General features: G+C 39.6%; 3 protein-coding genes across 3 annotated transcripts in view; 2 read left to right on the top strand and 1 right to left on the bottom strand.

Annotated features, from left to right (window-relative positions):
• The window catches only part of cobl (cordon-bleu WH2 repeat protein), a 95,888-nt gene extending 86,802 nt beyond the window's left edge, over positions 1 to 9,086 (bottom strand). The window contains 2 exon segments of the mRNA XM_036590681.1: positions 8,195 to 8,337; positions 8,847 to 9,086. Coding sequence (XP_036446574.1) covers positions 8,195 to 8,229 — 35 coding nt within the window. The 5' untranslated portion in view covers positions 8,230 to 8,337; positions 8,847 to 9,086.
• Positions 9,087 to 12,023: 2,937 nt separating this feature from the next.
• Positions 12,024 to 14,940, top strand: LOC118821958 (C-C chemokine receptor type 5-like). The gene is made up of 2 exons (XM_036590669.1): positions 12,024 to 12,132; positions 13,275 to 14,940. The coding sequence occupies exons 1-2, from the start codon at positions 12,105 to 12,107 to the stop codon at positions 14,318 to 14,320; spliced, it is 1,074 nt and encodes a 357-aa protein (XP_036446562.1). The 5' UTR covers positions 12,024 to 12,104; the 3' UTR covers positions 14,321 to 14,940.
• Positions 14,941 to 17,094: 2,154 nt separating this feature from the next.
• On the top strand, positions 17,095 to 21,288 carry si:cabz01093077.1 (C-C chemokine receptor type 4). Its single transcript, XM_036579688.1, has 2 exons — positions 17,095 to 17,217; positions 18,526 to 21,288. The coding sequence occupies exons 1-2, from the start codon at positions 17,192 to 17,194 to the stop codon at positions 19,526 to 19,528; spliced, it is 1,029 nt and encodes a 342-aa protein (XP_036435581.1). The 5' UTR covers positions 17,095 to 17,191; the 3' UTR covers positions 19,529 to 21,288.
• Positions 21,289 to 24,176: the final 2,888 nt, after the last annotated feature.

Raw genomic sequence — 24,176 nt, 5'->3', positions numbered from 1 at the left:
ACATTATTTTGCCATTATCATCACTGCATTAACAAAGCCAAAAGGCACGTGTAGGTTCACTGCTGGTTTTGTAGTAAATAAGACAGTAAATAAAATGCTGAGCTTCCATGTGAGTAAAAACATGTCTCATGTTTATTTATCAGGCAAAAAGCGTTGAATCAAACAGCATTGGGGGAAATGGCTTCAGAGGAAACGTGTTTGTATGACATTTGCAATTCATTTGCACGAGATTATTTACAGAGTTCTAAAGTAAATAAAATGACTATATTTGCATTGTAGACTTAGTGACCCATGGTTCCCATCACCACCACTGTGAAGAACATCTCAGCAAGTTTCTCTAGAAAACAAAGCATTTCATATCAAACCACTCTCATCAACTGACTTACGCAGAAATATTTTAAAAATTGGTGGAATTTCCTTTTAACAGACAATTAACAGGGATATTTAATGTAGCATGGTTAATGATCAGTAGCATTACTGTGAACAAAGTTATTTACATGTGCCAGACATTACTGATCAGAACACAGAGCAATCACATCCCTGCCTTAGACTGCCTCACATGTAGACAGCATCTTGCACAGAGCTCATGTGCATATGGTGGCCATCAATATCACAGGTGTAAAATACAGTAATAACAATTAGCATTCAAAATTTATAGCCACACAGTGGTGATTAGCACTAGCTGACCTACGGCTCTTCTTCCTTCCAGAGCAGCATCACATTGACAAAGGCAGTGTCATGAGAAGGTCTTAGGCTAAGTTGATAGGTGAACTCCTTTGGCAGCAGCTTAAACGCTGCACCTAATCCACTGGCCGGCTCACCTCACACACTCTTACACTAGGTAAGGGGAAAATTCACCCAGCTCTAAAATGGACCAGAATCAGAAACAATAGCCGATGCCTGCAGCGTCACTGCTAGCTGGGGTGCGTTGCCGGAATTCTTAGATGTGCACTGAATTGTCTCCTTGTTTCAAAATGATTTTAAAAGTGTCACAATGTTTATTTGGTCTCCTTCCCCGGATATTACTGTTTTCCTAATGTTCACAATGATTGTTTACACTGCGTTTGAGAATGATTGCACTGCAATTGATGTGGTTCAGTTTGATGTGGTTTGACTTTGCGGAGCATGCTTACTACACTCCATTAACAATCAGAGTTTATTGGTCTTGAAAAGTTCCTGGGCTTCTCTTTTAGGAGTTGCATACCCGTTACACCCTTCACTTAAGGAAATTTTCACATCCTTTAGCAAACTTTATCAGTTTCATTCAACAAAGCTCTGAAAAAAGAGCAGTAAGTATAAAATAGGTCATTATAATCAGAAAGCTCAAACGCTCCTGTTTCTCTATGACTGGCAGGGTGCCATATGAGTTTTTTCCCCCCAATTCCTATTTTAAGAGAATCCACGTGACTAACCAGTGATGCAGTCCTAGCAAGCAGTAAAAGAAAATATTGCCCAGAGGGGTGCACAACTCCGGGCCTGGAGGGCCGGTGTCCAGCACAGTTCGGTAGTTTCCCTACTCAAACACACCCACTAAACCTGGCAATTTACGCATGGGTTGAATCAGGTGTGTTTAAACAGGTAAATCACCATATTGTGCTGGTTGCCGGTCCTCCAACACCGGAGTTGTGCACCCCTGCTCTATAAAATGCCCAATTAGATCAGATTGTCCACTGAAGGGTGAGACATTGAAGGAAAGGACTAAGAACTGTTTCTTTATGCGCCACATCTCTAACTGCTAACAATTTGGTGGCCGCTTGCATCGTAAGTATGCTGTATGAGGTCCCCTTATTACATGTGTGGTTTTATGTACCGAAAACAGCCCTAATTGATTTTTACATGACCATTTTCCAACCCCTCTTTATGGTTTACAATTAAACAAGCCATTTCTGTACTGTATCTTTACCACTGATACATAAGTTAAATGAACCCTGTTCTGACTGGATGTTGTATATTGTGACTGATTCACAAAGCAGGCCATGCTGAAACACTCCTTATAACTTCAGTGCTAATGGGCAGGCCTAAACTGCTTAAGGCTGAACAGATGGACATATGTAAACACACTGGTTTTTGTGATATCAGGGTCTAAAACTGAATCTGCAACTATAGATTTTGTTTCTTTTTCACTTAAACATTTCCTTAAAGTGATTTATGCAGCACACTTAAGGAAAAGGAAAAACCTAATGCCAACTTAAGATGTTTTATTCAAGTGACTGCACGGCAACAGCTTCTATTTGATAACACTTATTGCTCAGCTATCTCACAGTGACCCTCACCTGAAGCAGCCCCTAAGACAATAGGTGGGTAAGAGCGAGAAGTGAACAGCGTAGGACAAACAGCATGTGACAAAGCGAACAAGGCCACGAGAGGGGAGGACCCATGAGGGACGAGCTGTAGGGTGGAGGGGGAGAAGCAGGAAATAACAATTAACCTGTTCCATAGTCCCAGAGCAGCTGAGCAAATTATAATACACACCAGTAATTAATGTTCCTCACCCTGCCTGCAGACTCCCACATATTAAAGATATGCTTTTCTGCTCTTCCCACTTTATTAACACCTGCTATTAACCAACGTTGTTGCTGATATAACAACCTAATGACTTTTCCACATAATGACTTAGTGCGAAAAGCTTCGTCTGAGCTAGCAGGTGTTTCAGCTATTAACCCACCTCACAGCGTCTTACAATGACAGTCCTTTTTAAACAAAAAACGCTTCAAAAGGATAAAATTCACTTTATGGACAAAAGTACTGGATCTGCTACTATTATTTATTTTTAATATTCATAATAAAAATAGATTTTCTATTGACTTCTCAAATACTGTATTTTAGTCTTATGAATGTGATAACAAATATTATCAATACATATTAATAATAATACTAGCTATGGTTAAAGCTACACTTTGTAAGATACGGGGATTTAAAGACCTCCCTGGTGTAAATATGTAATTGTTTGCAACATGTGGAAGAACATTTTGTAACGCTGACAGTGCTTCAGAACTCTTCCTTGATAAATCTGATGATTGCAATTGCTTTGAAAGAGTTTTCAAAGAGAACTCAGTCAAAACTTGGTGAAGGACGAGGACGTAAGTGCTTCTTTATGTGGCCTTAATTCAATTATGCTGCAATTTCATGAACCATAAAATGAGATACTACAACAGAGGTTGCTGGTGTTGTAGTTTTAACTTGTTAGTAATGAGCAGTGCAGGAAAGCAGAAAAACAGCCTCTATATGATTCTGTACAATTTGTTATGATTCTTAAGCCACTCAAACAACGTCTTATACCAGAGAGTCTGTATCACAGCAGTCTGAATAACATAAGACTGCTAGCCTGCACACTCTCAGTTATTCTTGGTAATAAATACAACTGAGCGCGTGCTAGCTAGCCAGCAATCTGGAGCAGCAGGAAACTTATTTGGACGGCACCTAAAGTTAACACCAATCATCATCACAAATCAAGAATGGAATCTCACAAGCCATGTTTACCTCGGAGGAGTCTGGTGTGCAGAGTTGGCAACTGTGTATTAAGCTGGAAAACAAACTTTTAGCTTGATAAACAAATGTTAGGTTCCCTTACAGCAGCACATGGTTTCATAAAAGATGTAAAAACACTGGTTATTTGAATCCCAATAAAATGCTTTGAAAAAATCTTCATTATCAAATTTTATCAAATATGTGTTGCAGCCCTAAAAAGTATGTGACATAACTAAAAACAGCGGTTGCAGCTATCTTGAAACCTAAATGCTGACTGTATTTTAATCTGTTTTTATAGGCATATATGCACACTGTTAATTGGTGGGGTAAAAGCTTATATTACTTCCACTCCACTAGCCTTGAAGCTCCAATGCAAAACTTAAAAAGTAAACGTGTCTTGACTGACTGGCTACATTTGGCATGACGGTAAACTGTGTAAATTCGAACTATTCCTTTAAGCAGTGGGCTACGGAGCCCCATACCAACTGCTACAAAAGTGCCTGATAGCAGTCTCCCAAAATAGGCCCTGCATAACAGGCTCTGTGGCGCAGCCCAGCCCAAGGAAGAAACCAAAGCTACTATATCTAAAAGCAGCCGAAACAGACAGGCAGGGTTAAGTACTACTGCTTACACACGGCCAATGGTCCTTAACAGCACCCATCCTCGTGACATAGCTACTATTTTCCCCAATGCCCCTTCTCAGGCAAATCCATTCTATGAGCAAAGAGTACATATGGACCGAGTAAGTACTTGGTATGTCTTACTCACGGTCAGGGACACGATTCATTTACTGTGAGTAGACACACATACACACATCAGCCTGTGCCAGGAAAGATGGTATTTTTACACAGGTCGGCTAACTCAAAAACAGAACAATATTTTGGACCGAGGCACTCTGCCAGGGAACGCCAACCTCGTCTCTTATATTTCATCCTGCAGGGCGTATACATTAGAGAAAATAAAACCACGATCTTCCAGCACTTTTCATTGTTCCTTGTTTTCAAATCCAGTGGACACACCCAGATTCTCAGTACATATGAAGAGAAATTACAGGCTGTTGGTCCAAAGTCTAAAGGGAAATGTCAACTTCTACCAACATTTTTCCCCTAACTTTTCTTCTGTGCAATCTCCACTCCAGCAATCTGACACACCTCATACACAGTGTCTCACTGGGTTCCTGAGTGGGGAGTGTATGAGTTGTGGGGTGTGTGTATATGTGTGAGGGGGTGTTTAATGATACAGTGTGCTTGATGGATAAGACTATCTGTTGTATCTATTTTAAGATTCAGTGGGTGAACAGCAGATGAACACGGGACCAGAGATACGCCCTGGGGTGTCCACAGCCATATCAGTGCATGTTCACAAAGTTAAGAGCTTACTAATGCAGATAAAGCTCTTCAGCAGCTGATTCACTGAGCTAGAGAAAAAGAGGACACTACTAGAGGAGGTTATGCATTACGAGTGACAGAGTAGATTCGACATGGCTGGTGATTTCATGTGAAATAATTATAGAAGAACCGTGTAGTCATTAAAAAAAACACAGTAACAACTAGGAATGTGTCGATATGAGAATTCTGCACCAATGCTGATACTAAGTTCACATGGATTAGCACTACTGAGAAATGTAAATGTCATTGTAGTGGATTAAAATGTGGTGAAACAAATAAAATTCATAAAATGCAAGAGCTGCCATTTTTTGAACCACCTGTAGAGAAGTTAGACAAATAAGAAGCACTTATGTGCTGTGACATCACGACCAAAACTAACTTGAAGTCTGGCACCATGCATTCAGCGCTCAATCATCAAGCCAGAAAGAGCGGGCATTCTGGTCTTCTTGGCACAATACATTTTCACCTGAACAGGCATTAACTCAAGTAAACAGATTGTTTACTTGAGGTATTGCATGCTAATTGGCTCCGTTTTAAATGTAGGAATCTAGAATACCAGCTCAGGTCAAACTTCCACAAAAAGTCTTGATCTCTTAGCCCCATTTGGCGTGCTAAGCATTTTGTTTTAATTGAAATTACAAATTACAACATTGCATTGCACACCGCAAAATTAACAGCCAAAGACGAATGATGCAGTTGTACAAACTGTCAGCCTGATCAACTGAAGCACCGATGGCTAACTCACGGACTAAACATGTTCGGTAGTGATCGGTTTGGTCCTGAGTTCCAAAGATCTGGAGTAAGAATGACTTACAGAATGACTATAATTTAAGAGAACGTAACCACAGAAGGCCATGCCACGTTACGTCCTCTTGTGACCAGCCTTACCTCAAACATCAAGGCAAGACGCAAAAAAAAAAAACCCTAGAAAACAGTGAGCAGTTTATTAGCAACGCTACGAACAGAGAAAAACAGCAAACACAAGCCACAGAGTGACACAGCCTCCTTAGAGACCGAGCCACAAGGCAAGCAAAAACTGAGGAGGCCTACTAAGAAAGCAGTCCTACACTTTAGCCCTAAATTTGGGGACAACTGATGCACAAAAAAGCCTAAAGACAAGCAGAGAAAGTTTAGCTGCACACTCATAAAAAAGATGGTTCTTCAAGGGTTCTTTAGTAAAGAAAATGGTTCTATACAGAACCATGAACACTCAAAGAACCCTTTGCATGATTAAAAGCTTCTTCAGACTGATGGAGAATGTACTAGAATGTGCTTTTTGGTACTATTTAGAACCCTTTTTGCTAAGAGTGTAGATTTATGATTTGTGGGCCTGATAATACTTTTTGTCCGGAACATGTCCGGAAGAGTCACGAAATAAACAACAACAGCAACAACAACTTAACAAAAGACTCTGTTTGGTGTCTCAGTCAATAATTAGAGGCCAGACACTGTGTTCTTCAAACCTGGACAAAGTCCCACATCAACTTCAAACCATACACAGTTTAAAGAGGCCCTCTTAAACTACAGGCTCTCATTTCGAAAGATGGTTGCCCAGACGACCAGGAGCATTCTCCACCACAAAATAAAAGCTTCCCAGCACGTTTTAATGAGTTCCTCCTAAATTTAACATTAAAGTGACGAAAGCACATAAAGGTTGAGAATCTGAAACATCTCTAGGCAATAAAGTTTAACCCAAATGATTCCAGTAGTGTCACACATGTCAAGGGAAAATAGAAGATATTTCACATAATCTCACCTAAAACATATAAAAAGTTCTCAAAAATTTTCTTGAGTGTTGAGGATCCAGTAAACCCAGATCCAGTAAAGGTGACTATATTACATCAAGCCAAAGGAGTTTAAAATCTGTTGAATAAACTTAATAACTTCTACCTCAAGACACTGTTGAGAAATAAGGTCAACTTTTGCAAGAGGAATCATGCCTGAAATATCCTCACATTTAAACACCCTCAGTTTGCAGTGTATCTAGTATGGGGCATTAGTTTTGCAGAGTGTAAGCAATTTGAGCCAGATCACTGTAGAGTTTACAATGTAATGGGCATCACAGTAATTTTAAGCACACAGTTATGACTCCAGGCTTTAGGCCACATGTGGCAGTCCAAGCGTTTTTATTAGACCTGTTTATGATCTGAAATGGTCCAAAACTTCTCCTTTACACTTTTAAAAAAGAAATTCTAAACAGATTTGCATCAAAATCACAGAGATCAGCAATTGGAATCTGATGTTTTTGCCGGCATAGTAGTACCCTCAATCCCATTCTATCATTAAACCATTTTAACTTCAAATTCTTCAGCAAATGAAGCCTTCAAAACACACTTTGATCTAGACGTGGCTTTGCTGTGAGAATGTTCAGCAACTGTAGGCTTTAAATAAACCTGATCGTCTAGTGCTTCTGCTTTGGAATGGGGTCTGATTACATAAAAGGACAGGGGGCCGGGGGTGAGAGGGACAAAGCAGACTGTTGTCCTGTCAGGGACAGCAGGCTAAACTCTCAATGGCAGTTGAGCTATTCTGCGTACCTAGAGATTTCTCTAAGACAGGAGAGCAGTTCACTCTATGCCATACATACGGCAGAACCACTGAAAGCAGCTAGTTATATATGGTCTTCAGAGGCATCGCCAAAATCTCACATCAGATTCCACTGCTGGCATGTTGGAATGTACTGATTACAAAATCATTCAGCGCTCAAAACAGAGGCAGGTTTTACAGTTTATAGCGGTTTGTTGTTTTGTCTCTGCCCTGCTCACTTTATAAAATGGAGCGTCAGCCTATTGAGTCAACAGAAGAGGTGACAAAAGGGCTACAGAAAGAGTACAAATTCATTTGCAGGCTTGGCACAAAGGCAGCACTTACAGGGTCTTCCAAATCCAGCAGCTGCCAGAACGTGTCCAATAGGCCACATACACAATACATCCAGAGGGAATTACTGCACCACTATACAACATCATTATTATCTCTAGTATTGCATCAATACTACACAATAATATCATCTCAGTATCACACAAATTACCACAAGAGAGTAAAGATGCTGACCTACGCAAATCCATTTACACCTAGGACATTCGTGAGGTCTACAGCGGGCCAAGGCAGCAAGGCTGCAACTGATACACTGACCAAAAGTGTCCTATTTACTGTTATTCTTCCAAGCAGCATCACTGATTGTCACACGATTATAAACGTCTATGCTTGAAAAATCTTTCATTCAACTCAAGACTGGCAAAGTCAATCCACACAAATAGTAGCATGCTAATTCTAACTCTGTTCAGCTATATTGTGTCTTTGTTGGGCTTAAACTATAGCAATTTTCAAGCATGGCTTACCCAACTGGAGGTCTTGCAGAAGTACCCAAATCCATAACCTTATGGAGCTCTCAATGACAAGACTACATCCACTTTTCAAGGTCCTCCTCAGACTTTTCCACTCTGGGCAAATGCCATTCAAAGCCAGTCGAGTTCCACAGCATCTAAAAGCAGAGGTGGGTATAAAACATAAAAACCATCTTCTAGTGAAAGTCTACAACAGGAATGCAAGAGAAAAAAGTGCCAGAACAAAAACTCCTCAGATGCCAAACTGCAGGGGAACTTCTTAGTATATATAGCATCTTTCCACCCTTTCCGCATAGGAACTTAAGTATGTTAACAGTTATTTTCCTTTTTTTCAGGACTATTTTTGACTACAATAAAATGCTGAAGTGGGAGGTGTGAGCTGGACCAAGGTGCTGAACCAACTCCACAGAATTAAATCCACAGAAAAAAACGAGAAACTGAACGTGAAGATCAAACATGAAATTTAGGAAAAAAGACTCAGCAGACACTTTTACTTACAAATATACTTGATAATTAATACCGTTTAAAAGACTCAAAAATGCACACATTCATTACATGCTTACCTAAAGACTTTTTAAGAAAAACCACATATTCAATAATTATTTTAGCCAAAGACTCGAAAAGCACATATTCATTACATTTTTACCTCATTTAGACTCCATTTAAATCCATTTCTACACACTTTGGTAAAGTAAAGGAAAGTACTTGGTATTAAAGTGTGGGATCTTTCATGCTACACAGCAAAATGAATTCCCTTCCAATTCACAGAAGAAACCCCATAAACTTTTATATCCACTACCTCACCGTCACCAGTCACCAGTTCAGCCAACATGCAGACTATTTTTGCCCGTGGTCATTTCAAAACTGGCCACTTGTCAGTTGTAAGCTTCACCTTCAGCTTCACACTCAGCACACCGAGACTTAAACTACTGTACCAACCATTTCATACTCACGGGAATTCACATATTTATATAGTCCCAGCTCAGCGACAACGAACAAGTCCTTGTCCCGGAAAAATCACACATGAATTCTAGTAAAATCCTTTCACCGTCGATAACCCTTTCAGCCGGTAACGGCCATGTCAATCAGGCTGGAGGCGGTATTTGTCTACTTTCTTTCCAACCCGTATTCCGACAGGTCCCGCCTCCCGAGCTGGGACTGGCTGACTGCTTGTGGCTATGGACCAATGGCCAGTCATAACCTTACGAGTAGTCAAATATCAGCCAATCCTAATGCGAGAGGCGGGATTCTTAGCAAACACAACGGTTCCCTAGCAACGTTTTTTGCTATTCACGGTCATCTCTTCTGATTGGCTAGCCGCGTTTCAAAGCTTCGCCGTGTTGTCCATACGCGAGCGCTGGTTGGTCAAGCCTGTTACATATATGAATATATAATTAAGAGGGCAGGACAAACAGAGATTTTCGTTCCAGTTTCAAGGCGTTTCCTCCTGAAAAAGTAGCGGAGACGAAAGCTTTAACCATTTATTCTATAACCGATGAAATACACATAAAATGTTTATGGCATAATAAAAAATAGATTTTTTAAATCTTTATGTATTTTTGGAGGAGAGACAGGGATACATTGCATTTTGTTTCCATGTGGAACAGCACGTGGCAACCTGCAAAGCATCTAGGCATGAAAAAAACGTGCATAATAGCCAAACATGCAGGCTATTTTAATAACTTAGCCTAACATTTTACAAATTAAAAAAGATGAAAATAATTATACAGATAAAGCCAACAACTCAGAATGTGAAAGTGTGGTGTGAAAACAGTAGTGTCCACTACGTCCTACGTCATTTTAGCAACTGCAGATTACAATTCCACTGTGGCATATTGATGATTACATTTTATCATTTTGTATAAAACCCATGGGACATAAACTATTTTTATATATGAAAAAGAAATATTAACCTCCCACAGAGAACATGAAATATCTCACAGTAAGAATGAGAATAATAAAGACCTAAAATGCGGCATGGTATCAAAGACTCCTCTGAGTCTTACAGTCACTCTTCTGAGTTTTATGATCTGTTTTGCATTGTATCAGTTGCCCATTTCTTTTTTTTTTTTGCTTCTTATTTTACTGAGCACACTGAGACAAATTCCTGACTGAGTTGGTATGGCAGTAAAGAGTGGTCATTTGGCCCTGCATCATATTTATAGTAGTTTTTTGCTTGTTTTTAAATAGGCCCTATGCATTATAATGACTCCAGATTTGAGTACCAGCTTTCTTGTGTCACCTTCCCACTTAGGTCAGATTTGTGTTGGATTGCTGATGTCCAGTCTTCACAGGAACCAAGCTCTTGCAGGTCTGAAGCTGACCTCCAGACAGCCTGTCTTCTTGCTTGGTGATCCAGTTTGGTGGAACGATCTGTTATAGGTGGAATGGAGGCGCTAAGAGAAATCTTTCACTCCTTAATTGGTTTAGTGGAGTTTTGAAAGATGGACAAGGCCTTTGTACCAGCTCTATACATCTTCAAAGTTTTGTTACTGAAGTTTCTGTGGACCAGTAGCTGAGTATTAGCATTAGCTACTTCATACAGGTGTCTTTCCCCTTAGCCTGCAGTGCTGAAGATGGCTGGTTTAGGCTTGTATTGTTCTAGATAGCTGTTTTAAAGAGGATGACTACTTTTGGAACAAAACTATTTCAATTTTTATTGCTTAAACTAATACTTTCATATTAAATCTAACATTTTATTAGTGTTTGGTTTGTAGGTGTGTGTTAAAGAACGTTACAGCCACCGTAGTTGTCTTTCACTTTATTAAGACTGGCCTTTAATGTTACACAGCAAACAAATGCCTGGTTACTATCCAACATTTTGACCATAAGAGGGCACTGTAAGTTCTTTAAAGCACTGAAAAATGAATCAAAAGAATGGAACAGAAGCTAGCACTGAGCATGGTTGATTCTAACTTTAAATGTTACTCTGACTTAATAATTCTGAAACCTGCCAGTTTCAGTAACACTTTCTTATTTTATTTTTTATTTTTTTGCAGAGAGGGTGGGAGGGCTGGGGGTGGGGGGCGTTGTTTCAAGGAAGTTCCTAACTTCTTACAGAATGACCACCAAAACGTTAGAGCACACACATGAGAATACTTCCTCGTTTCTCCCCCGTTTTGTATACAACAACACATTTCTGTTCATAATTCACACTGACTAACATAAGGAAACTCTTCTTCAGTTGATCTTATGCCATGTTCTGTCATAAAGTTGCGGAACAGCTTCGAAAAGTTACATAATATCTTCAAATAATGGCTAATAAGGGTTGAAGATTGATCCAAAAAGTTAACCCAACACTGTACAGCAAAGAAGAAAGTGGTCACTCTGAAAACCATTTTAAAATAAAGCTGATTTACATAACTGGAGACGCATCGTTGTCATTTCCTTCAAATGTCTAGACGCCAATAGACGCCTGTGGGCTTATGAATCATGCTTTGAAGCCTGATTTTCAACACCACCTTTACTTAAAAACAGTAGATACAGAAACCTTCGTATTTTGGAAAGACACCCCAAGCTCCCAAAAGGCAAATACAAAGAAACTCCAAAGAAAGAGCACTGAAGGATTTATGCTTATATGCAATAAAGTCGATGTTAAAAAACAGTGACAAGTAAGCACTATATGAAAGGAATATGAAGTAATATGTCCCAGCATATTTGTAACACTGATCATCCATCCAGCATTTATACAGTCAGTTTCTTCATCATAACAGATGCATAAACTGCCAGTTTATGTGTTCAGACAGATATATTCAGCTTGGTACAAATAGTCGGGTAAACACTGTTTTTTTTCTCAGTGCAATGAAAGCCCGCCTCAGGAAACAGCAGTTCAGCCTCTTGATATATAGGAGAGCACAGAGCGCTGCCTCCCTGATTTGACTGTGAGCTCTTGGACTAATGAGACATGGCTGGGAATGAGACCAACGGTAATTGTAAGTACAAGTGCCCTTTTTTCAGCTTCGATCTTTGCTAAATATAGAAGCTTTTTTGTGCTGTTACTAGTTTTAATGCATGTACTAAGTAGTGCTTGTAGGGTTTCTCATGCAATTTCACATAATTAAAAAAATTACGCAAAACTGGTACTGGGTAGTGAGTCCTAATATAACCTCAACTGGAAATAACTATTGGGCATTAATGTATCTTGAAAAAGTCAAAATTGCTTATTTACATGTGTTCTCTGTATCACAAACAAGACATTAAGAAGCTTAAGACACAAACAGAAGACAGGACAGTCTGGAGAAACAATATATGCTTGCCAGGAGTCGAAACCGAGTAGACGACTCATCATAATAAATAAAAATATGCATTCTCTGACATGGCTGCTTTTAATTTTGCCTAGAGAGGGTTACTGAGAGTGGCGCATGTTTATGGCTGCCAGTAGATGGTGTGGCAGCACAACACTAAAGCTGTCTTATGGGCCACACTGCTATTGAGAAATGTCACCAGTTCACCAGCCAATTAATCCGCTGAAGTTCCTTTCAAATCGAACTGAACCTCCCATAATTTATATTCCGTTTTCAACAGAGACACAAATAAAACAATTAATTTAATGCAAACAAACATGTAAAAATCATCAACATTCATTCATATGTTTCTTGGCTGGTTGAAAATGACCAATATACAGTTTTACGCAAAGGTTTGAACACAAATTACAAGTTTTGTTGATTTTCCAAATTAAAACATCTCTACAGAAATCTCTACAGAGAACAAACTTAATCTGTTTTCTTAGTTTAACATGTTGGAAAATACAAAAACATAAAACCATAAAATGTGCCAAAACTGCACAGGTTGACAAGATGTCAAATTCAGTAAATAAACAGTAACTGTGCGTTAAAATATGCAGAAGTGTGTTCTCTGTAGAACATGTGTAGTTATTTTCACCAGGAAAATCAACAATCATTTTTCATTAATTTGACCACGGGTGCCCAGACTTTGCATATGGCTGCACCAGCTTGTTTAATGAAAGTCTAGAGTCTCATTACTTTATTTTACATGCTGTTTGTATCAATCTTACAAAGAAATCACAGCAGTCAATAAAGTTTGAGTAATAAAGAGTTTTTGTTTGTTTTCTTAGCAACGGAAGAGTATGCAGATTACTACGGTTACAATGGGGACTCCTCGCCCTGCAACAATGGCAATGTAAGGGATTTTGGCCGAGTCTTCCTCCCCACCCTCTACAGCATAGTCTTCATCGTGGGCTTCATTGGCAACGGCCTGGTTGTATGCGTCCTGGTCAAATACCGCCAAAGATCTAACATGACGGACGTGTGTCTCTTCAACCTGGCAATGTCCGACCTGCTGTTCCTCATATCTCTGCCTTTCTGGGCCCACTATGCCGCCCTCACCCAGTGGACCTTCGGGAATTTCATGTGCCGCGCTGTGACGTCGTTCTACATGCTGGGCTTCTACGGCAGCATCTTCTTCATGATCCTTATGACCGTAGATCGTTACTTTGTCATTGTCCACGCCCACACCTCCCTTTTTTCCAAGCACCGGTCAGTGAGAGTGGGCATAGCCCTGGCCGCATTTATGTGGGCACTCAGCCTGGGGGCTTCCCTGCCAACCATTATATTCTCCCAAGTAAAGAACGAATCGACCGGACTTACATGCAAGCCAGAATACCCTGACCCAGCATGGAGGAAGGTCAGCTACGTAGAACTAAACATCCTTGGGTTGATCCTCCCGATGTTCATCATGGTGTTTTGTTATTCTCGGATCATCCCCACCTTGGTCACCATGAAGTCTCAGAAGAGGCACAAAGCCATCAGGCTCATCCTGGTCTTGATCATAGTTTTCTTTGTCTTCTGGACACCCTACAACGTGGTCACGTTCATGCACCTCCTTCATCACTCTGGGCACCTTGAAAGCTGCGAATGGCAGCATGATCTGGGCTTGGCCATGCAGTGGGTGGAAACCATTGCCTTCAGTCACTGCTGCCTCAACCCCATCATCTACGCATTCGTGGGCCAGAAATTCAGGACATTAGTCATTAAGACCTTGAAACCATGGTTTCCGATTTGCTTCAACGAGTGCAGAATGATTACCAGTGAGTTGTCAGATAGGAGGAGCTCCATGTACTCCGTGCGCTCCTCAGACATTTCCACCACAAAGATTGTGTAGCCGCAGCAAGCCCATGCTAATGTGGTTTAATCAGAGGAAATCAGAAGCTCAGCTAAGCCTAGCATGCTATCGCTACCCCCTGTTTTAGTTTGTGAAAGTGTGCAATTGCATATTCATGTTGGGTTTCTTTTCCAGTTGGTGATGGGACTTTTCACTTTCAATTGTTGATATCATTCAGCCCCTTAAACTCTAAGCTTGCTATTCATCTATTAACCATAAGGCTTTTTATACAGTAAATGCTAGGAATTCAGTAACTACTATAAAACTAACAAGTTCTGTAAATAGAAATGGAAGCCTGGACATTTCACAAGTCCTTAGAGTTTAAGGGTTTAATCCATTTTTAATGTTTATGAATCATTTTATGCTTTGTCTTCTTTCACATTTCAATACTGCATGGACTTCATACAGCAGAAAAGGGTGTTCTGAGCACATTTGAGTACTGCTGATTTTTTCAGTTCTAAATGTAAAAAAAAATAATTAAAAAAAAAAATTACAAAAAAAGCTTTGGGAAAAAAATATAAATATTTTGTGTTTTTGCTACCAAATTGTTGTATGAAGTTTATATTCCCCTTTGCAATAAACATTTGTCTTGTGCTATTGTTTACAATTTGTGCTGTTGTTTACAATAACTAAAGTGTAAAACTGTGTATATGCTTACTATTTGGAGCATGATGTTCACAGCTGACTTATACAAGCATCATTTTAACCAGTTCACGTAAATCTCTCGTAAATCCTCACAACCCTTTAACACACTCGCAAAGAGGAACATTAACGTCTGAGGAAGCGACAGAGCCATCTGTGTGGGAGAGGGAGAAACAGTCCTTCCAAGAAAGGAAACGATGTGAAGTGGAGCTTAAAACCACACGCAGTTCCTCTAACAATGATTTAGACAGCAAACAATAGCATCCACAATAGTACCCAAATCTGATACTCTGTAATCGTTGCTACAGAGTTTCAGACTGACTAGCACACAAGCGAATGACCACCTGCTGTACAGATAGATTGACTGATGAGTCAATGGTCTGCCAAAGGTCGCTCAGTTGATGAGAGGGTTACTGTCAGAGGGAAGGGAATTCACTTGTTGATTCATAACTCATTACTGGAAGGTTGTTTACATTCATCGCTGAATTTTGCCCACTAACAACTGGAGAACAGCATGCATATCTATCTTTCAGACACAGGACTATTGGCACAGTCTCAAAGTAGCATATTTCTATCAATTTGTTTAGCAAAACATATTATGATCTGACAATTTGCATCCTGCAACAAACCTAACATCACAGCAGCTACCTTGGACAGCCAAAACAGTTTTTTGGCTACTTCATGGCTCCCAGTAGTTTTAACATGCCCTTGCCAACTTCAACTCACCTCTTGGAAGTGCTTCACAGTTAGGTTACACGAGTGATCACTCGTAACACAAGGGAAGGAGGGGACAGCGAGGAGTGGATTATTCAGAACGAGGCTGGGTTAGCCTCAGTGGTCCTACTAGCTAGCCAGACAAACTTTATAATGCAAAACATTCTTTGAGAAGTTTGAACATAAAATACATACATTCTGTGAAGTATTGTTTGGCTGGCTTTGCTTTAGAACTGTGCTGTATCACCTTTATTTTTTGTTTTTGCTATAAAAACTATAGCCTTAAGATTGCTAGCAAGCTAGCAGAGTAAAGCACACAGAACATAGCAAATTGAATGTTATGATTTTTAAATAGAGCTGAAAGATCCACCATTTTTAGAGTGAAACTGCAATTTGAAAGAGTGCAATTTTAATGAAAGCGTATATTATCAACAGCATTGTTTTAAGCTTTAAACCTAATAACATGGAGTTTGTCATCTACCTGTAGATAAGTTAGATGAATCAAAAGTAACCTAACACCCATTAGTTGTGTACAGCACAACCACAACTAACTGACAAGGACTTTAATTTAAAGAAAAATAATCTAAATTTAAATTGCAGTCACAATGTTGGTCAGAAGAAAAACACAATTATATGTTTTTCTTAAATAACTCAGCCCTTGTTGAAATATTAAGCGTTTTAAAGTATATTTTGGCTCAGAAACACCTTTATCTGCCATTTTGTTCAGGTTTGTAAAGAGAAACGTGTTCAGGTTTGTGAAGAGAAATGTGTCTTCCGCTGAAGTTGACACTTGTGTTCACTCAGCCCTTAACCCCTCCCAGGGTTCACCTAACACCATTCATAATAGTAATAGTAATAGCAGCAGGGATTCCCCCGAGGTGAAATGGTGGGGCCAAGTGAGCAAAGGGGTGTTAAAAATGAAAGGCTAACTCAGAGTTTACTAGCAGAGCGCATAGTCATCAGATTGATGGTTGGTCAAAAGCTGTGCTGCTGTACTACCAAGCTTGTGGCCGCCTAGTAACAGGGTTCTGAGCACATTTCTATCCTATACAGTCAGGCTTCTGGCCTCCATGCTCCTCTCCCTTGTTCATGATGTTAGCTATGACAAGGTCAAAAAGGTTAAAACATACCCAATACAATCAGCTAACAAAATGACCTTAGCTTTCAAAAACTGTAGCACGATTGCTGACCTCATCTTTAGCTATGGTGATTTAAGACTGTGGTCGTAGGTGGGGGTAGCTTATTAGCCTCTGAGTAGAAACACAGCATAAAGCTGAATGACTCACACAGTCTTATCTTCTCGTCTGGAGTTTCTGCAGCTTCCACACTAGCAAATGCAACTAGCAGGAAGTCTCATCTCGGCCTCCCCCCTGCACTCACACAGGCTGATTTTACAGGAAATTTGCTCGAGGTAAAGATCAAGTAAAAGAGAAAGGTGACATGCCCTTGCCTCAGTTGAACACACACAACAAAAGGACGCCAGTCCTAGCTCCTAGCTCCTAAGTCTATCCCAATATGGAGGACACTGGGACCACAGAAAGGTAACCAGAAATTTGAATATATACTTGTCTAAAGCGACTATATAATCAGTTTACTGTACCATTGCAGCATTTGTGGGCCTGAGCCCTACACTGAACGTGTCAGTGACAGCTGTAAGGTAACTGCTAAACAGGAACTACAGATCAAACCACAGAGATAAATGAATGTTTAGTAGTAGTAGGATTGTGGTGGGCTCTTTAAGGGGCCTGTGGTTGATGAGGTGCTGAAAGTATACAATGCTCGTGCACAAAGATGCTAGCATAAAGCATACGTTGCGGTCTAAACTGGAACAGCTGAGAGAAGATCTTAAATTGTTTTCGGTCCTAAGATGTTTGGACAAATGAAGCTGTGATGAAACCGCAATGAAGTTAATTACGTAGGAGTTTGCCTTATAGGGGAAGAGGAGTGTATGTAATCGATCATGTCCAAGAAGCTTCAGGTGTGCTGAATTTCTAAGCTGGAACATGGTGTTATCTGTAATAATGTGAATGCAGGTGCAATAGAGTAAGGGCGAACTGTAGGTCAGTAAGCATAGAAAGTATACAGCTACTGAAGCTTTATGATTAAATGTAGTAAGCAGAAAAATTGTATTAGACACAGGAAACTACAAGCGGCGGGTTTGCTTGGGTTAAAATAGCTACTAACCATAACTCAGTAGCAGTGATTGCAAGTTTAATATTGGAATAATTCAAACTAGGGGAAATTAAGCAGTTTGAACACAAAATAACTGGTATTGGAATACAATCTCAAAAGAAAAACAACATGTGTAAGAAATTTCCTGTAACGATATTCCTGTATCGATGTAACAGTATGTCTTCAAATTGTCTAGTAGTGCTTAACGCTTATTGATTTATTAGGATATGTGGATCTCTATTAGCTGTGGTAACTGAACTTAAAGTCTTCAAAGATGTTTTCAGTCACCTTGACTTACTATTGCTAGATAACTTGTGGCAGTACACGTGCATGTAAACTGTTATTTTGTAGTGCAGTGCATCAGATATAGAATGTGTTACTCAGCTCAAATTTTCCAGGGTTCAAATAACATTTCTGTTATCGGTCACCATGCAAATGAATATATGTTTTCTCTGAAACAGTTTTCACCCTAGTTACTCTACATGATGAGTCAGCACATGAGTGTAGAATACATATGTCAACAGTGGAATATTCTCCACTGTATTTGCTTTTGATGACAAGATTCTACAGAAAGATCTTCCTTTTTGCTGCTGGGGTTTCTGCCAACATAAACATAGCAGTAACACATTTAATGCTCAAATGCTCTCTCTCAGTATACACTTTTCTCTTTACGGCAGCATGACCACAATGGACTCAAGCACTACAGAGTATGATTATGATTCGGGGCCGTGTGACACCAAGATGTCTGTCCTGAACCCAGCTGTCATGTCCGCACTCTTCTACCTGGTCTTTGCCCTGGGTCTGCTTGGCAACTGCATAGTCCTGTGGGTCCTCCTGAAGGTGATGCACCTGAAGAGCATGACTGATGTGTGCTTGCTCAACCTGGCGCTGTCCGACCTGCTGACCGTCCTGTCCCTGCCTTCATGGGCACTTTACAACCAGGGTCATCACTTAGGTGCCGACGCCGTCTGCAAAGCCATGGCAGGAACCTATCACCTGGGCTTCTACAGTGGGATCCTCTTCGTGACATTGATGAGCATAGACCGCTACCTGGCCATTGTTCATGCCGTGGCAGCTATGAGGACAAGAACGCTACGCTATGGAGTGGCCGTCAGCCTTGTGATCTGGACAATCTCCTTCTGTGCTGTGCTGCCAGAGGCCATTTTCGCCGGTATGGTCTCAGAGGATAACACAACGCAGTGCCAGAGGATATACCCGGAAGAGTCGGCCAGAACATGGAAGCTGTTCCGCAATTTTGGTGAAAATACAGTAGGCCTCTTCATCTCCTTGCCCATCACGGTCTATTGCTACGTCCGGATTCTACTGGTGCTGAGGAAGACAAAGAATTCCAAAAGAGGTCGAGCTATGAAGTTGATCTTTGCTATCGTCAGCGTCTTTGTGGTCTTCTGGGTGCCGTATAATGTGGCCGTATTCCTGCAGACCCTGGAGCAGCTGGAAATCTTGCAGTCATGCGAGGCCAGTCAGCAGATCAATGTGGCCTTGGAGCTGACTGAAACCATCGCGCTAGTCCACTGCTGTGTGAATCCAGTGATCTACGCCTTTGTCGGAGAAAAGTTTAGGAAATGTGTGGCAAAGTATCTACTCCGTATCAAGCTCTACCAGACCACATCAATTCAGTCGAAAGCCTCGGAGAACGAAACATCCAACACACCTTTGTAAGAGACCTGTGTTGGACTTCTACCTATATATATTTTTCATTTCCTTAGTTATAGACTCTTTAAAAGGATGATTTTTGGACTAGACTGCACATAATCAGTTTTGTTGCAAGCTCGACTAGAGTCTCAGTCTCCGAGCTGAGGCTGAGGCGAGTATCAAGTCACTTTCAAGCTTGAGGACGGACAGGAATGTATTAGAGGACATGATAATGATCATTGTAATAATAGTTTTCTGTATAGTTTGTATTACTACTCAAAAAAGTCCACTCTACGTTACTTCATCACTGCTGCACTCACATATGAGGGCTATGAGTGCCAAGAATTACAAATCAGTGATGGTAGGACTCATTTTTAAGACTCATCTTTAAGACTCAATTCCAGAAATCATACTCACACTTTAAACTCAATTGTAACTCCAGGAATCAAGCCACACCATTTTAGCTCATTAAAAAAAACCCTGACCATGCTAGGAGGACAGTCCCTCTTTCCACCCACTTGTGCAACTAAGGGAAGGCCAGACATTTTCTTAGTTATCTAACACATCCTGCACATGGCTTAAAGGCTACTTTGCTTTTTATTACTGCCATTTGCATGTTATTACTGCCATCACAGTGGCATTCATAAAATGTAACTAAAGCAAAAGCTTACGCCCAGTGTTTTAGCTACTTCACAATACGTGAAAGACAAAGACCTTTAGCAAACACAGTGCCCTGCCAGGCCAGGTTTTCTTAAAGATAGATCTTGCCAGGGCACTGTGTTTGCTAAAGGTCTCTGCAACGTAAACAAAAAGTGCAAAGAGGGGTACACAAGAGTCAAATCCCACCTACAGGTTAACACAGAGCCTCAAATGACGTAATGTTACCACAAGAGGTAGTAAGGAAGTCCCACCAGACCACAAGACGCTCAACTTCACAAGGAGAAAGTGTAAATATGCTGATTGGATTAGTGCAAGATTACTGTGGATTAAAGAACTGACAGAGAAAGAATAGAGCCTCTCTCATCACCACAGCTAGAATCAGGCCACATCTGCGTTTGTTAAATATGGGCTTCATCAGAAATTTATGTTGTAAATAGACTGCTAAACTGGCACACTAGAAAGGTTACTGTGTCTGGAACTGTAGTTTGAAACTATATTATACTTCAATTAGTAGACGAAAGCCACCTGCATCCCAAACCACATCCGGTCAAAACGCAACATGTGTGATGCTATGCCATCATTCTAAAGGACAGAACATACAGGATTATAACTTGAGTTATGTTGTAAACTTGGCAATATGTGTACATTTTGCATAATATGTATCATGTAACATGTTGTTCATGATCACAAGTGAAAAGTTCTGTGGTGTTCTGAAAATTTCCACACTCGCCTAAATGCAGAACTACAGAAGCAGGAGAACAGCGTGCAATGCTATTGTAAATATGTACGTAGTATGTGGAACTCGACTTCGGACGGAGTGATGGAAACTGCAGCTAAGACAAACATGTAAATGAAATGAAAGCTTCTGAGGTCACAGTTCCTCAGAAAGACTGGTTGCACATTTCTTTTTATGCTATAAGATGGAAATTTTCCCCAAGACCTGGAAAGTATGATCTTTGCAGCACTGAAAGTACCAGTTCTGCATCTTTTGTTCCTAAAACTGCGTTCCTAAGAGAGACATTGTTTACTTCATCATTACGCAGACTTCAACGATATAACTGAACCCGACTTGAGTTTTAAAAAATAATAAAATCTAATTTTCCTAAAGACATATTCTTACTGCATTAAATTTGTCTGCATCTGGAATATACTGCACATTGTAATAATAACAAAAATAGTGATAACAACTATTATTAACTTTATTATTTACATAATTATAATATAAATACATATTGCAATATTACATATTAATATTATGTGTATAAATTTTTTAAAAATTACATTATAACAAAACAATATGTTTGACAAAAATTATATATTTTTAGAACTAACATATCTAATATTTTGTAGTGTTATATTGTAAACCTACAGTAATGTGCTGAAGTCAGAGACCACCCTCTCGTTTTCATTTCCAGTCAAAATGACCATTAAGTACACTATCAAGAAACAATCATGGATTTATTATTTTTTGAGTACAGCTTTTTTTATTCTTTTTTTCCATAAAACATTACTCTTCAGTGTTCGACTTTGGTGTTCTTGTACAAACGTTCACTTTTTTGTCCAGTTCCTTTTCTCGGTAAGGGCTTTTGACAGCTACGCATCCTTTCAGACTCTGTCTAGTGCGGAGTTGTCTTCTCACAGTGGAAGTATGGTCAGAACCTCCTGTGTTTTTTTTTCAGATCTAATTCAAAAGTGAAGCTTGATTTTCTCCACTGTCTCAAAGATGACAGTTTGGGTGGTCTACCAAGTCCTGCACTGTTGTTAGTTGTCCCATTTTCTCTGTATCTTTGGTTATTTTTTTTAATTGATATTAAAGTTAAATATAACTGATATTACAGTTAAAATGTATAACAATTATATTTTCTGCTTTTTTTCTGAAACTGAAAAATTATTAACTTGAATTTATGGGCTGTTTTTACTGGAAAGTAAATAAATTAAAGGGTGGTATCTGACTTCTGCACAGTATTAAGATATATATTATAAATGACTGCTATTAAAATAATAAATAATAAACATTATTTTAAATAATAATAATGATGATGAATTTACTGCTAGGAATACTAGAAAAAAATAAAATGAAATGAGAATACTTATTGATTTTTGCACTATAAAACAAAATATATGAAACGATATGAGATATTTTTAATAATACTAATAAAAATGATAACAATAAGCTTAATTCATACAGTTGTATACAAACGTTCAGGCACCCTAGTCAAATTACACATTTTGTTTTCTTTACAATTTTTCTGGACAATTATTGTTTATTTGCTGAGTTTAACATGTTGTGGAAACAAAAATCCCGAACACAAAATGTCGCCTGTGCAAAAGTTATTGCATAGCTTACATTTAATGTTTTAATTTTTCTATGTTAAACTCAAACTGTGCACTAAAATTTGCAGAAAATGGCATAGTTAAGGGTGTTCCCTGTAGAGGATGTGTTAACTTATTTTCACTTAGAAAATCACAAAGCATGTCACTGTAGCTCATTTTTCATACCCAATCATAACAAACAAACAAACAAACAAACAAACAAACAAACACTATCAACAGGACAATATCAACAACAATGGAAAAACTTGAGAGAGGAAGAGAGAATTCTGATACAGGTTTAGATTCACACATCTAAAATAAACCCACATCTTGATGGTGACATGATTTCAAACACATTCTGTGACGCTTTTCCTCACGTCCTGAGGTATGATTTGGTTTTGCCTCCGTCATTTGACAGATTGCCATATCTATAGCTGCAGCACTAGCCTTCAACCACAACTAGCAATTCAACAATTAGAGAAGACAAACCAAAACACGACCCTTCTCTAATAAGAATAATGAGACCGAACTGGGAATTAACACAATCTGACTTGAAAAGACACTCAGACTGACTTGTGTTGTTTGACATTAACCAGAAGAAAAAGTACAGGCATGCTGCCTTCATTCCTTGAGTGATGGAGTACACTGGGGTGTGCATTGTACGACTGCACAGAGCAGCATAGTAGGCCTGGTTTATGCCTTGAACAGGCCGAGTGTCAAGCCGCAAAGCCACGAAGTTTTAAAGTCTTTGCTGTACTGCAATGATCTGCACAAACCGGATATCCTGTGTGGGGCTCTTTGTTCTGATGAACTCGACAGCAAGTTTGCAAGCACGAAGAGGTGTTTGTTTGGAGGAAGTGCCTTGGACTTGTCAAAGTTGACAATACATTTTTTTCAGTGTCACACTGTGCACGTTTAAAAGAAGCGGACCAGCAGTGTTACTGTTAATGTGATATTAATAAATGTGTATTTGAATTTGCAAATACCGTCTCACTGCTTTTTGCATATGTATGCCGAAGCACATGATAATATCGGCTACTTCCTTCCTTGCTGTCTGTCTAAACAGGATGAATTTGAATTCATGCTCACTTGACAGGTAATTGAATCTTATTACACAGTCCACTGACAGGCAACTTTCATTAGCAGTGAATAGCAATGTTCTTATCTTTATTGGAGTGCGCTTATACACCCACTGGCCACATTAGGTACACTTACATTGTATCTATATTCGGTCCCCTTGCCATATGCATACACTTAGTAGTTCTACACACTGCGGTCCTCCTGTATTGTTCCATCAGTCAGATTCTGCTTCTGGAGTTTTTAAAAACTGTGCACACTCACTGTCCACTCTTACCTTGTTGGTCCACTTTGTAGATGTAAATTCGGAGGCTATATCTCATCTTTTGCTGTTTCCTGACAGTGTTACTGCTGTGCTGAGAATGATCCATCACCCAAGTAAAATCTGCTCAGTGTTGGTCTTGTGGGCATAGAAGAATAGAGTAAAGGGGGGCCTAAAAAATTACGTGGAGAAACAGATGGACTACAATTGCTGAACTACAAAGTGCACCTATATGGCATGTGGACCTGATAAAATGAACAACAAGACCAGATAAGAACGACTATATGGCCAAATGTATACAGGCACCTGACCATCACACCAATATGAGCTTGTTGGATATCTCATTCCAAAATAAATGTAATA

Source organism: Colossoma macropomum, unplaced genomic scaffold (genome assembly GCF_904425465.1).
Source record: "Colossoma macropomum unplaced genomic scaffold, Colossoma_macropomum, whole genome shotgun sequence".
Lineage (NCBI taxonomy): Eukaryota > Metazoa > Chordata > Actinopteri > Characiformes > Serrasalmidae > Colossoma > Colossoma macropomum.
Note: the sequence above shows the minus strand (reverse complement) of the source record. Positions and strands in the feature narration are given on the sequence as shown.